The sequence below is a fragment of the Ursus arctos genome, unplaced genomic scaffold (assembly GCF_023065955.2).
Source record: "Ursus arctos isolate Adak ecotype North America unplaced genomic scaffold, UrsArc2.0 scaffold_33, whole genome shotgun sequence".
Taxonomy (NCBI): Eukaryota; Metazoa; Chordata; class Mammalia; order Carnivora; family Ursidae; genus Ursus; species Ursus arctos.
The window spans coordinates 27,226,309-27,242,116 of NW_026623019.1; the positions used below are offsets into that span (position 1 = coordinate 27,226,309).

Here is a 15,808-nt window from a genome sequence, read left to right on the forward strand (position 1 = left end):
AATAAACCAATTTTTTTTTTTTTGCCTTTGCTCTTGGAGTTACATTAAAAAAATCATCACCAAGACCATAGTCAAGGAGTTTATTGCCTATGTATTCTAGGAGTTTTATGGTTTCGGGTCTTACATTCAAGTCTTTAATCCATTTCATGTTTTGTGTGTTGTATAAGATTTCTTTTTCTTTTGCTGTAGCTGTATAGTTTACCCAACACCATTCATTGACATGACTATCCTTTCTTATTGGATATTTTTGCCTCCTGTGTCATAAATTGATTGGCCATATAAGTGTGGGTTATTTTATTTTGTTCCAGTGATCTATGTGTCTCTTGTTATGTAGTAGCATACTGTTTGTTTACTATAGCTTTGTAAAACAGTTTGAAGTGAGGGAGTATAATTCAGCTTTGTTGTTCTTTCTCAAGATTGCTTTGGCTATTCGTGGTCTTTTATGGTTCTATACAAATTTTAGGATTGTTATATTCTGTGAGAAATGTCATTGGAATTTTATAGGGATTGAATTGAATCTGTAGATTGCTTTGTGTGTACGTTTCAACAATATTTGTTCTTCCGATCCATAGCATGGAATATTTTTCCATTTTTTTGTGTCTTCTCTAGTTTCTTTTTTGAAAGATTTATTTATTTAATTCGCTGAGCACAGTGTCTAATGCCTGGCTCAGTCCCAGGACCCCAAGATCATGACCTGAGCCAAAATCAATTTGGCCACTCAACTGACTGAACTACCCAGGTGCCCCTTCTGTGGTTTATCAATGGCTTGTAGTTTTCAGCGTCCAGGTCTTTTACCTCTTTCGTTAAATTTATCCCTAGATATTTTACTCGTTTTGATGTAATTATAAATGAGATTTTTTTTCATTGCTGTTTCTGATAGTTTGTTGTTAGTATATAGAAAAGCAACAGATTTTTGTATATTGATTTTGTTTCCCGCAACTATACAAAACTTGTTTATTCTAACAGGGTTTTTTTTGGTGGAGTCTTTAGTGTCTCTATATGCAATATCATGTCATATGCAAACACTGACATTTTTCTTCTTACTTTCTAATTTGGATTTCCTTCCTCCCTCCCCCCTTCCTTCCTTCCTTCCTTTCTTCCTTCCTTCCTTCCTTCCTTCCTTCCTTCCTTCCTTCGTAATTGGTCTGCCTAGGACTTCCAATACTATATTGAATAAAAGTGGTGAGAGTGAGCATCCTTGTCTTGTTCTTGATCTTAGAAGAAAAGTTTTCATCTTTCACCATTGAGTATAATATTAGTTGTGGCTTGTTATATGGCCTTTATTGTGTTGAAGTACTTTCCCTCTATACTTTGTTGAGAGTTTTTATCATAAATGGATGTTGAGATCATCTACTGAGATGATCATGTGATCTTTCTTCTTCTTCTTCTTCTTCTTCTTCTTCTTCTTCAAGATTTTATTTATTTATTTGACAGAGAGAGTAACAGCCAGCGAGAGAGAGGGAACACAAGCAGGGGGACTGGGAGAGGAAGAAGCAGGCTCCCAGTGGAGGAGCCTGATGCAGGGCTCCATCCCATAATGCTGGGATCACGCCCTGAGCTGAAGGCAGACCCTGAACGACTGAGCCACCCAGGCCCCTGTTCTTCATTTTGTTAATGTGCTGTGTCATATGATTGATTTGCAGATGTTGAACAACATTAACATCCCATCCTTGCATCCCTGGAATAAAACCCACTTGATCATGGTGTATGATCCTTTTGATGTATTTCTGAATTCACTTAGCTGATATTTTGCAGAGGATTTTTGTAACTAAGTTCATCAAGGATGTTGACTTTTAATTCTCCTTTGTTGTGGTGTCCTTGTTTGGCTTTGGTATCAGGGTATAATGATGGACTTGTAAAATGAATTCTCTCCTATTTTTTAGAAAAGTTTGAGGAGGATTTGTATTGACTCTTCTTTGAATGTTCAGTAGAATTCACCACTGAACCACTGGACTTTTGTTTGTGGGATGTTTTTGATTACTGATTAAAAAATCAGTAGTAATTTATCTTACTAGTAATTGGTCTATTTAGATTCTCTGTTTCTTTGTTATTCAGTCATGGAGGGTTGTAGTTTTTAGAAAATATACATTTCTTTTAGATTTTCCAATTTGTTAGCACAAAATTGTTCATAGTACCCTCTTATGATTCTTTGTATGTGTGTGGTATCAGTTATAATATCTCTTCCATTTCTGATTTTATTTGAGCCCTCTATTTTTGTGGTGAGTCTAGCTGAAGTTTTATCAGTTTTATATTTTCAAAGAAGCAGCTCCTAGTTTTACTGATTTTTTTTTTATGTCTTTTTAGTCTCTATTTTATTTATTTCCATTCTGATCTTTGTTATTTCTTTCTTCTAACTTTGGGCTTTATTTGTTCTTCTTTCTAGTTCTTCGAGGTGTAAAGTTAGGTTGTTTATTTGAGGTTTTTCTTATTTTGGAGGGTAGGCATAGATCGCTGTGAAATTCCCTCTCAGAACTGCTTTTCTGCATCCTATATATTTGGTATGTCTTATTTCCATTTTTGTTTGTCTCAAAGTATTTTTTTTTTAATTTCTTCTTTGACCCTTTGGTTGTTCAATAACATGTTGTTTATTTAATTTCTTGTGTTACTGATTTTAGCTATTCTGACAAGTGTGAGGTGATATTATAGTTTTGATTTGTATTTCCCTGATGAGTGATATTGAGCATCTTTTGATGTGTCTGTTGACCATCTGTATGTCTTCTTTGGAAAAAATGTCTATTCATGTGTTCTGCCCACTTTTTAATTGGATTATTTGTTTTTTGGGCGTTGAGTTTTGTAAGTTCCTTATTTTGGATACCAACTCTTTATCAGATGTCATTTGCAGATATATTCTCCCATTCCATAGGTTGCCTTTTAGTTTTGTTGATTGCTTCCTTCACTGTGCAGAAGATTTTTATTTTGATAAAGTCCCAATAGTTTATTTTTGCTTTTGTTTCCCTTGCCTTTGGAGATATATCTAGAAAAAAGTTGCTGAGGCCAGTGTCAAAGAAGTGACTGTGTTCTCCTCTAGGTTTATTATGGTTTCAAGTCTCACATTTAGATCTTTAATCCATTTTGAATTTATTTTTGTGTATGGTGTAAGAAAGTAGTACAGTTTCATCCTTTTGCATGTTGCTGCTCAGTTTTCTGAACACTATTTATTGAAGAGACTGTCTTTTTCCCATTGGATATTTTTTCCGGCTTTGTTGAAGATTAGTTGACCATATACTTGTGGATTTGTTTCTGGGTTTTCTACTCTGTCCTATTGATCTGTGTGTCTATTTTTGTGCCAGTACCATACCGTCTTGATCACTACAGCTTTGTAATATAACTTGAAGTCTGGAATTGTGATGCCTCCAGCTTTGCTCTTCCTTTTTTAAGGTTGCTTTGATTATTCAGGGTCTTTTGTGATTCCATACAAATTCTAGGATTTTGTTGTAGCTCTGTCAAACATTCTGTTGGTATTTTGATAAGGGATTGTGTTAAATGTCTAGATTGCTTTGGGTAGCATAGACATTTTAAAAATATTTGTTCTTCTATCCTTGAGCATGGAATGTTTTTCCATTTCTTTGTGTCATCTTCAGTTTCTTTCAACAGTGTTTTATCGTTTTCAGAGTAGAGGTCCTTAATCTCTTTGGTTAGGTTTATTCCTAGGTATCTTACTGTTTTTGGTGCAGTTGTAAATGGGATTGATTCCTTAATTTCTCTTTGTGCTGCTTCATTATTGGTGCATAGAAATTCAATGGATTTCTATGTTGATTTTGTATCCTGTGACTTTAATGAATTAGTTTAGCAGTTTTTTGGGCAGCGTCTTTAAGGTTTCTTATATGTAGTATCACGTCATCTGCAAATAGTGAAAGTTTTACTTCTTCATTACCAATTTGGATGCCTTTTATTTCTTTTTGTTGTCTGTTTGCTGTGGCTAGGACTTCCAGTACTATGTTAAATAACTGTTGAAAAGTGAACATCCGTGTCTTTTCCTGATCATAGAGGAAAAGCTCTCAGTTTTTCCCCATTGAGGTTGATGTTAGCTGTGGGATTTTAATATATAGCTTTTATTATGTTGAGGTATATGTCCTCTAAACCTACCTTGTTGAGGGTTTTTATCACGAGTAGCATGTTGATTAATCTCTACATATTTGTGAATTCTTGAGTTTTCTTTTGTAATTGTTTTCTAGTTTCATACCTTTGTGCTTGAAAGATGCTTGATATGATTTTAGTCTTTTTAAATTTATTAAGACTTGTTTTGTGTCCTCACATATATGGTCTATACCAGAAAATGTTACAGGTGCGCTTGAGAAGAATGTATATTCTGCTGCTTTGGGATCAAATATTCTGTATATACCTATTAAGTCCAACTGCTCTAATGTATCATTTAAGGTGTAACATATATTTGATAAATTCCACTTACTTTATTTTTTTACTGTTCTTAATAATTGATTTACTGTTTGGGCACTTGGGTGGCTCAGTTGGTTACGTGTCTAATTCATGATTTTGGCTCAGGTCATGATCTCATGTGTCATGAGATCAAGCCCTAAGTCGGGCTTCGTGCTCAGTGGGGAGTCTGCTTGAGTTCTCTCCTTTGCCTCTCCCCCAACTCATGTGCATGTGCTTGCTCGCTCTCTCTCTCTCTCTCGTAAATAAATCTTTAAAAACATTAATTGATTTACTGTTCATTTTATTCTTTTACTTATATTTCTACAGATACTTATACTTTTACTTGTCATTTCCATTTTCTTCCCTTATTTACTTTTCTTGTTTAATTGAAAGATTTGATATTTATTGGTTTGCTGCCCATTAATTTAAGTGATATTGTTTTATAATTTATAATTTTCTATTTTTTTTAAAAAAAATTTATTTATTGACAGAGAGAGACACAGCAAGAGAAGGAACACAAGCAGGGGGAGTGGGAGAGGGAGAAGCAGGCTCCCTGATGTGGGGCTCGATCCCAGGACCCTGGGATCGTGACCTGAGCCAAAGGCAGACGCTTAACAACTGAGCCACCCAGGTGCCCCTATAATTTTCTGTTTTTGAAGAATGTCTGGTTTTGGTGTAATTCTTATGCTGCTTTTCTAAAAAAAGATTTAGGTAAATCCATGACTAGAATGGATTCTAAACTTAAATTCCCATATATTAAATAGCCACAACATTCCAAAGGGAAAAGTTATCAATTATACATAATAGTGTTAAATTAATTAGGTTTGGCATTTTTGAAAGAATTAACATTATAGAGGTAATTACAGGGAATAGTTTTTAGAACTTTGAGTTATATAGCAAAAATTTCAATTTTGTGGTCTGTAATTTCTCTCTACATAAAGGTACATGCTGTTTTTCACTTTAATTTCTCACATCCTTTCAGGACCTTTGCTTTGGCCCTATTTGTCTGTTGTTTTCTGAATATACATTGCTGTTCCTAACCTGGCAGTGACAAGCATGGTTGCATTTATTATTTTATTTATCACTTGAACACCTTTGTTTTTTAAATGCTATACAAAGGTCTGGAAATACAGTGGTAAATGAGAGCCATATGTCTCACAGTCATGGACTTTCTAAATTGTAGTACCAATGTGATATATAATGGTAGTTACAAGTTTTGGCATTAGACAGACATGGGTTCAAATACTTATTTTGACACCTAATAGCAGTATGACCTTGGGTGTGTTATTTAACATCTCTACACCTTAGTTTCTCATCTCATCTCATCCTCTAGAAACGAAATGCTAAATATTTCTACTTGATAGCATTTCTATGTAAATTCCTTGAATTAATATTTGTCAACTACTTTGCACAGCCCTTGGCATACAGCAAGTGCTCAATAATGATATGGTAATTATTGTGAATACTATAACACTTCTACTACGAAAATCATTGCACATGAAAAACATCTTTGGAAATTTTGTCACAGTCCACGTCAATTATTTTTCTAAGGCCATAGTGCATAAAGAATCAAACTTTAAAAGTATGCCTTTCAATAATTGAGATAGATTTGTTGAAAGAGATAAAAGTAATTTAGTATTCTCTAGTTGAACGATTAAATGTGGCCTCTGTTGATTTTAGTAATATTTAAGTGAGCAAATTTTAATTTTGTTTATATTTTAGATCTAGTTTTACAAAATTGTTTCTTCACTTCAGAATAACAAATGGAGTTGCTTTGTGTACAGTGATTTAGCAACTGGACACTGCTTTCATTTTATTGTTTTGGCATCTTTTGCTTAAGTAAGGCTTATTAAATGAAATATTCACAGCATGATAGTAAATACTTTACATTCTTCTTCTTATATACTTTCTCTGGACTTTGTAAATGGCATAATTCAGTTCTCTGACCTCTTTTAGTATTAAAACAAGTTACTGAACCATTTTATTTACCTTTTGCAATTTCAAAGACCAATAATTAAGAAATGTCTTAATTTTAAAACTTTTTGAATCTTAGGGCTGATTCTAGGAATCTTTAGATTCATTGCCAACCTTGATGAATGATACCTGAAGTGGAAAACTGCTCAAAGTGTGCAATAGAGTTTGGACCCATCGTTTTTGTCTTGTAATATACAAAAATAGGGGAGGGGGAGACTATACTTGGACTAAGTACTTGGATCCCAAATTTTGTATTTGAAGGTAGGGCAATAATGGAATTCATAGGATAAACTCCAAACCAAAAGGCAAAAGTATTTGAGATGAATCAAGTATGACAGGAAAGTATTTATGTGCATTTGATGATGAGTGGAAAAAGGAACTCTTACATTGAGTAGGTTAATCTTCTGGTTTTTTTTTCTTCTTTCTGTTTCCAAAACAGTCAGGTTTGACTTCTTACAGCTAACAAATGGCCTACCTGAAATATTTCACAGAAGAGAGAGCAAGATTTAGACTAGTATTATGCTATTTAATTTTTTGCTAAACTGAAATTTTCAGTATGTTTAATTGGTTCATCTTTATCAAGTAGGACAAATATAAAACTTTAGGGCAGAAACTTGTAACATTATTAAATATAATAGCTTAGAAGTAGTGATAACAGTGTGGAATAAAAACATTAAAAAATTAAAATGGGTGATGACAACAGGATTTGGGGTTAATTTAGAGGGAAGATTAGTGGAACCCCAACATTCATTCAAGACTAAACAGATATGTTGTTAATCTTGATAAGGACTGCTTTGGTTGGAGGGGTTAGGACAGAAGTCATATTAATTCAAGAGAGAACAGGAGGAAAGTAAGTAAAAGCAATAAGTATTGATAATGCCTGAGTATCACTGCTAGAAAGGCAATAAAGTAATGGGGGATAGCTAAAGATAGATGTAGGGTTAAGGAAGGGGATTTTGGGTATTGTTTTGTTTTTTAACCCTGGGAAATACTAGAACTTACTAGCTTGTGGATGGATATGGTTTATTAAAAAGGGAAAGTTAGTTACATAGGGGAGATTTGGGGCAGTTTCTCCAGCACTGACTTTACGTTGACAAGAAGTGATGGCAGCCACTGTATAAGTTTAGGCTTGTCTTTAGATAAGAACATGGTTAGTTCATCCATGGTAATGTGTAGGAGGCCAGAATGTATGAAAATAAATATAGGTAGGTTATTGATCTAATGAGAAAAGAGGTAGAGGTTTTCTTCAAATTGCTTCAGTTTTTTAATGAATTTTCCAGGTCTTCAGCTGACAGTATCTAAGAGAAGGAAAGAGGAATTGGACTAGGGGAGTACAAAGGAAAGAGAGCTTCAGAAAACCATGTATTTCAAGAAAAAAAAACCTGTCCTGCTTTACATATTTATATTATCCACTTGGCTCTTGAAGTTATTATTCGGGTCCTGATTAAACTCTTTTCTCTGTTTTGGAGAATTGTTTCTCTCTTACCTCTCAGCTCCTTTTTGGGGGGGGAAATAAAAAGCAGTTCTTTCTTTGGGCAAAGTTAGATATCTGTTTTATCCTAATAAAAACAAAATATTTTTTGACAGCCATTTATATCCACATATATCCAGTCACTAAGTTGTATTTATTCTTATTAATTGCAGTGTCAAAAATTAAAGAAAAGGACTATTGATATTCCAGATTTCACTTTTTCTCATTTTTAAAAAAAATATAATTTTGTTTTTCATCTTCTTTTAGATGTTTTTAATAGTTGCTCCTCTTTCTGTCCTCTACAACTGGAGGGATGAATTGGACACCTGGGGATATTTCAGAGTCACTGTTTTACATGGTAACAAAAAAGACAATGAACTGATTCGTGTAAAGCAGAGGAAATGTGAAATTGCTCTAACAACCTATGAAACGCTACGTTTATGTCTGGAGGAACTTAACAGGTAATGGGAATAATGGAAATGATTGCATTAATATTCTGTTTACATCCATTGTACTTATCCCTTTATATTGTGATTTTTAAAAAAAGTCCTAAATATTCCTTAGCATAATTTCATTTCATTTCAGAATTACCGAAATAGTTTATAATAATTTATTTTCTAAAACGGAAGAACCTGAAGGGTGCCTGGGTGGTTCAGTCAATTAAGCATCCCACTCTTGATTTTGGCTCAGGGCATGATCTCAGGGTTGTGGGATTGAGCCCCATGTCAGGCTCTGTGCTGGGCGTGGAGCCTGGTTAAGATTCTTTCTCTCCTTCTCTCCCCCTTCCCATCTCAGAACAAAACAAAACAAAACAAAACAAAACAAAAGAAAACAAAACAACCTGCATCAGATTTTATACAGTCCATTCTTCTTCCTTTATTCCATCTCCAAACAATGCATGTTAAAGAAGGGTAATACTGTCCTAAATTTTACGTGTATGGCACCTCTAGACTCAGACAGCAATTTTCATGAATGATTTTAATTATAGGAATTTGCTGCGAATGTTGAGTGGCAAAAAATACATATACATATTGAGAATCAGTGTTCCAGGGCTATAAGTACCCAAAAGAAATGAACTGGCTTATGCCTGCCTGTATTTTAAGATTTTAATGGGGCATCTAGAGACATAACTATAAAGCCATGTGAGTGTTATGTTATGTAACAGAGAATGTTGTGGGAGCACATAAGGAACCTAACTCTGCAGCAGAGTGAGGAGAGTTGTCAGGGAGCTTCCCAGAAAAGATAACCTATGAGCTGAGTAATAATTGAAGGATGAGTAAGAATTGAAGAATGCACGAGTAATGCAGGAAGAGGGAGCAAAGAGCTTTTGCAGAGGCCTTCAACCCACATCATGGCCCACTTTTGAATAAATGAAAGCAGTTCTGATGCTTTCTGTATCTCATGGCTGCAGCATACGTGTAAGAGGGAAGTGGCTGGGAGACAACAACAGTGTGGTAAGCAAGGAACAGATTATAAAAGATATTGAAAGCTGTCTGGAGGATTAGAGGTCTTTATTCTTAGAGTAGTAAAGTGCCCTAGAAATGTTTGCAGTGGATTACTAATATGATAAAAATGGTCAGATTTGCACCTGTCTATCTATTGTGTGTGCAGAGGAAAACCAAACTAAATGGAGAAAGACCAATTAGGAGACTTATTGTGAGCTAAATTGTGTCCCCTCCAAAGTTGTATGTACAAATCCAACCCCAAGGACCTCAGAATGTAACTGTATTTGGAGATAATTTTCTTAAGCAATTAAGTTAAAATGAGGCCATTAAGGTGGCCTAGTCCAGTCTGTCTTGGGGGGCTTAGAAGACAAAGAGATACCAGGAACTTGAGTGCACAGAGGGAAGGATACATGGGGACACAGCAAGAAGGCAGCCATCTATCAGCCAAGGAGAGAGGCCTCAGAAGAAACCAAACCTGCCAACACCTTGGTCTTGGATTTCTAGTCTCTAGAACTGTTGTGTCTGGCACATCATAATATTTTTGCTCATCATAGTATTTTTGAGATTCATGCATGTTCTGCGGTCATTCTTTTTTAATGCTGAGGTGTATTAATGCATTTTACGAATATACCACATTTTGTTACCCATTAATTTGAGGATAGATACTTATATTTGAGTTTTCCAGTTTTTGGTTATTATAAGTAAAACTCTAAAGAATATTATTTTTGAAGCCTTTTTTTAAGCATACATTTTCATTTATCTTGGGTAGACACATTTGCATTTCTTAGGGGGAATTGTTGGGTTATGTAAGTGTAGGTTTAATTTTAGAAGAAACTGCCAAACCATTTTCCTGAGTGGTTGTACCTTTCTATTCCAACTAGCAATATATGGGACTTCAGTTGCTTCATATATTCATCAACATTTGGCATTGTCAGTCTTTTTGTTTTTAGATATTTTAGTGTGTCTGTGGTGGTAGTTTGTTGTATAATTTGCATTTTTCTGAACTATGTATACATGAAAAATATTTATTCTACAGTTGATCTAACAACTGTGTTCTATAAATATGAATAAAGTCAAGTTGGTTAGGGAGTTATTCTTAAGTGTTCTCTGTCTTTACTAAATTTCTGTTGTTTTATAATTTCTGACAGAAAAATGTTGTAATCTTCATATATTTTTAAATTCCTTTCAGTTCTGTCATCTTTTAGTTCATATATTTTGAAGCTCTTATTGGGTACACACACATTTAAGATTAGTACTTTTTTCTTATGAATTAATCCTTTTATATTAAAAATGTTCCTTTTTATATCTTGAAGTTTTATCTGATATCAATATAGACAATGCAGTCTTATACTTATTTCATGTTTATCATTTTCTATCTTTCTATTTGAATATATTGGTTCTTTATATTTAAAGTGAGCCTTTGTGGTTAATGATAGATCTTGCTTTTTTATCCATTCTGATAACCTGCCTTTTATTTGGAGTATTTAGTCCATTTATATTTAATATAATTATTAGTAAGATGGATTTCCATTTTTGTCAGCTCTAGGATTTGATTTTACCTTAGAAGCTAATAGTAGCCTGCTCTTGTTTCATGGATGCTATCGGAAAGATAGTAGTAATAATCTGAGTTATGGAGAAGTTAAGTAACTCACCAAAGCCTACAACAGCTAAGTCATTGATAGACATGAAATTTAAACTTTGACCAACTAACTCCAGAACTTGGAATTTAATTTAATGTATTATATGACCTCAAAAGATGTTCTGCATTTACATAAATGTAATAAGATATTCATTCATCATAGCATCAATCATATTTTAATTTTTAATTGTCTACCCCTTTAGACTGTGAGGACTTCGGTGTAGGATAATTTCTGTATTTCGGTGCTTATTACACTTCTAGCACATCATACTTGCTGAATAAATGTTTGTTAAGTAGTTATTTTCTGCGACAGTTACAAATATTAAATAAGAATTCTGAAGTGGAATTTTGTAGCTATGAGTCAGATTTCTATGTAAAATTGAAAAATTAAATTGGTTACAGTATTTGTTATATATAGCTTTCCGTTATTTGTTCAAATGGCTTTATTTTCACAAATGTTCAAAATAATATAGATTTCATCTGAGTAAATATTAAGTAATTCTATTTTAGAGTTGCTGCAATCTGGTATTTTATTTTTTTATTGAAGTATAGTTGACACACATGTTATATTAGTTTCAGGTGTATAACAGTGATACAACAAGTTTGTATATTATGCTATGCTCAAATATTAAGTAATTTTTCTGAGAATAGCACTCTGTGATAGAACAGGATTGGACATTGATCATAGATAATCCACAGTGAACACACTATATGAGTGAGGTGTATCTCTTTTTGTTATTATTATTATATGTTTTGCTTCTTTTTTATTTTTATCAAAGTTATATATGTATATTATTTAAAGAGCCAAATATGAAAAACTGCAATTCACTCCTTCTTGCCACCTCTAATACCTGTTCTTCAGACACAATCACCTTCAATTGTTTTACTTATCTTCCTAGTTTTACCTCCATATCTCTAAAGAACATTTTTATGCTTCAACTTTTTTTTTTAATTTTTTTTTTTTTAATTTTCAGCACACCCGCTGATTTCTTCTTAAGGAAAATGAGGATTTTGCCTTTCTTTTTCTTACTTTAGGGTGACCTGGCTGGACTATTTTATGGAGTAGGAACTACTATCTAGGAGATCCAGTTGCTTCTTAGACTTGAACATTTGCATAGCTCCAATTTCCAGAGGCATCTGGTACCACCAATTCCTAGTTTTTAAAGACCTCAATAATATGACTCAGATTGCTTCTTGGCTTTCTCTACTACTGGCATAGGCTACTGCTTTCTCTGTTTTTGTAAGTCATCTTGTTCATTTTCTTCCCAGCCTCTAAAATTTTATGGTTGTTTTTTCCTCTTTCTCTTTGTTCTTTTGTTCTTTTACAACTTTATATTAAGAAATTATCAAACCTGTAGAAAAATTGAAGTAACAGTGTATGAACATCTATATACTTACCACCTATATTCACCAGTTTTGTGTGTGTGTGTATATTCAAATGTTGGCAAAAATATGTTAATACATGTGTCTATGTACAGTGGTGGTATTGAGTCATTTCAGTAAGTTGTATATAACATGACAGTGTTATCTCTAAATATTTTAGCACAGATTTCCTAAAACTAATTATATTTTTTCTTGTACCACATTATCATTGTTACACCTAAGAAAATTAACAGCAATTAAAATTTCCTTACTTTTCTTCAAAATATTGTTAATATCCAACATTTGCAAAGCAGGATTCAATAAATGTTCAAATGATAGATTTGTTGATTAGGTCTGTTTAGTCTCTTCAAATCTGGGACATTCCTTCAACTTCACTTTTTTGTTATATAATATTTTGAGGGAATCAGGCATGTTGTCTTTTAGGATGTCTCAAATATTAGATTTGTCTATTTACTTTCTCATGGAATTATGTATTCCTTTAACATCTGTATTTCTACAAGCTGATTTTGGTCTAAAGACTTAGATTCAGGTTAAATTTTTTTTTTTTTAAAGATTTTATTTATTTATTCGACAGAGAGAGAGACAGCCAGCGAGAGAGGGAACACAAGCAGGGGGAGTGGGAGAGGAAGAAGCAGGCTCATAGCGGAGGAGCCTGATGTGGGGCTCGATCCCAGAATGCTGGGATCACGCCCTGAGCCGAAGGCAGACGCTTAACCGCTGTGCCACCCAGGCGCCCCAGGTTAAATATTTTTGATAAGAATACTTAATAAGTGATTCCGTGGGCTTCATATTACGTTACTTCAGGAGATACTAATGTCAGGTTGTTTCACTATTAATGATGCCAAGTTTGTCCTACAGGCTAAAGAAGTCATCATCAGAGATTATAAAGTTATGTTTCTCCCTTTACAATTAGAAGTAATTTGTGGATGATACTTTGCCACTATTTGAGTATTCTGATCCTTCAGTCCTTTTGCTTAGTGGTATTAGCATACAAAAATTATTCTTGCCTGAATCAGTTATTTTATTGGATTTTGCAAAATAATGTTTTCCTGAATTTATCATTTCTTCTGCACTTATTAACTGGCATTCTCCTTTAATTAGGAATTAACTATAATATCAACTAAAAAAGCAGGGCAAATGCTTGATTCTTTGGCCAACTTTCAGACTAAGATTTTGGTGTAATGGTCATCTACAATGATAGCAAAATTTTCCTCCCATCTCCCTTTTTTGAGTGTCACTATGGATTAATGGATTAGTGAAATGGATTTGGTTCTATGATAGAATATACCCATTCTAAGTATAGAATGATTTTTAGTAAATTTATAAAGTTGTCATTATCACCACAATCCAGTTTTAGAATATTTCTATCACCTCAAAAAGTTTTTTGCTTCAAGTCAATCTGTGGTCCCATCTCCAGTTTCAAGCAATGCATTCTGCTTTCTGTCTCTATAGATTTGCCTTTTCTGGAAATTTGATATAAAATGAATCGTTCACTACGTAGTCTTTTGTATTTGCTTTCCTTCACTTAACATCATGATTTTGAGGTCCATCATGTTGTAGCATGTTTCAATAATTTGTTGCTTTTTATTGCTAAACAGTACTGTGATATCTATATACCTCATTTTGTTTATCCATTCATCAATGATTGGACATTTGGGTTGTTTCCAGTTTTTGGCTGTCATGAATAATGCTGCTGTGAACATTTATGTACAAGTCATTGTGTGGGTGTAACTTTTCTTCTTTTTTTTTTTTTTTTTGACATACTTAGGAATAGAATTGCTGGGTGTTATGAGAAATTTAATTTTTTAAGAAACTGCCAAATTGTTTTAGAAAAGTAGCTGCACACACACACACAAAAGCAAAAAGCAAAAATAAAAGTAACTTCACTTTCCCAAAAACAGTATATAAGGATTCTTTTCCCCCACATCCTTGTCAACACTTGATATTGTCAATCTTTTTTTGATTATAGCCATTCAGATGGGTTTGTAGTAGTATCTTGTGGTTTTAATTTGTATTTTTTAATGACTAAAGATGTTGAGAATCTTTTATGTACTTATTCGTCCTTCGTATATCTTCTTTGGTTTAATGTCTATTAAATATTTTACCCATCTTTTAAATTAGATTGTTTTAGCTTGTGTTGAGTTGTAATAATTCTTTATATATTCTCTATGTAAGCTCTTTACCAGATTATGATTTGCAAATATTTTCTCCCAGTCTGTAGTATGTCTTTCATTTTCCTATGGTTTCTTTGGAAGAGAAGTTTTTAACTTTAATAAAGTCCAACTTATCAAAATTTTTATTGGTGTCATATCTAAGAAATTTATGCCTAACCCAGAATCACAGGATTTTTCCCCTATGTTTTATAAGTTTTATAGTTTTGGCTCTTATATTTAGGTCTATGATGTGTTTTGAGTTCATTTTTGTTTATGGTGTGAGGTAAGGATCCAAATTTTTTTTCATAGAATTTGGGGGTTTTTATTTATTCAGTGTTTTATATTCAATTATAATCATTATTCTTAATGATGCTCAAATTTTCCAATTAGTTTGGCTTTTGTGTCCTTTGGACATGCCCTCATTTGTCTATGGATACATCTGTGTTTTCTGGCTCTTCACTGTTTCTTCCCCTGCTGCATGTCTGAAATCCATCATTTCTCCATGGGGTTCTGTTGTTTTGTTTTGTTTTGTTTTGTTTTAGTGGACTGACTACTATGGGTGCTCATTTCTACTGAGGCAACAATTGATTCTAAACCTTTTTAGCAGACAGAGCTATGTTATATAACTTTTTAAAATCATAAGTTTATTGACATTTTTCATTCAGATTTGACATTACAAGTTTTGCTTTTATATTTCGCTAGTTTATTCTTTTTAAAAATCCCTTTTTTGTCATTTCAGTGATGTTTAAACAAGTTTTTTTTCATTCCACCATCGTTAAACAGAATCTGTGCCTTTCATCTCCCTACATATTTTATTTTTATGGGTTGTCCAAACCCATGACCATTTAACTAACTGAGTATCCTATTGAATCATCAAAGTGTAAATAGGGAAAAAACTTTAAAGCTTTGTAGAGAAAGCTGCTCTCTAAAAATTATACAGAGTAAGAAAGAGAAGTTTTCTCAACATTCCCCCCCCCCTTTTTTTCTCACTTTGCAGTTTGGAATGGTCAGCTGTCATTGTGGATGAAGCTCATAGAATCAAGAATCCAAAGGCTAGAATAACAGAAGTTATGAAAGCTTTGAAATGTAATGTCCGCATTGGCCTCACTGGAACCATTCTTCAGAACAACATGAAAGAACTGTGGTGTGTTATGGACTGGTGAGTAAAAGCAATTTTTCTGTTTTGGAAAATTTTTAGTATTTCTTTAACTTAATGTTACCTTGTTTGCTAATTAATAGTTTCTTAAAAAAAAAAAAAAAAAAAAACCTGTTTATAGACATGTTTGTCCCAAACACAGTATACAGAGTAGAGAGTCCCATGAATACCTATCTTTTGATATTACTCTTGGTCCCTGAAGTAAATATCTGA

At 33.4% G+C, this 15,808-nt stretch overlaps 1 protein-coding gene across 4 annotated transcripts in view; it reads left to right on the forward strand.

The window, feature by feature from the left end:
* The window catches only part of ERCC6L2 (ERCC excision repair 6 like 2), a 147,906-nt gene that overhangs the window by 46,817 nt on the left and 85,281 nt on the right, over positions 1-15,808 (forward strand). For all 4 annotated transcript variants that reach the window (XM_048218348.2, XM_057305535.1, XM_026518837.4 and 1 more), the window contains exons 4-5: positions 8,087-8,280; positions 15,437-15,598. In XM_048218348.2, coding sequence (XP_048074305.1) covers positions 8,087-8,280; positions 15,437-15,598 — 356 coding nt within the window. The remainder of the gene's footprint in view (positions 1-8,086; positions 8,281-15,436; positions 15,599-15,808) is intronic.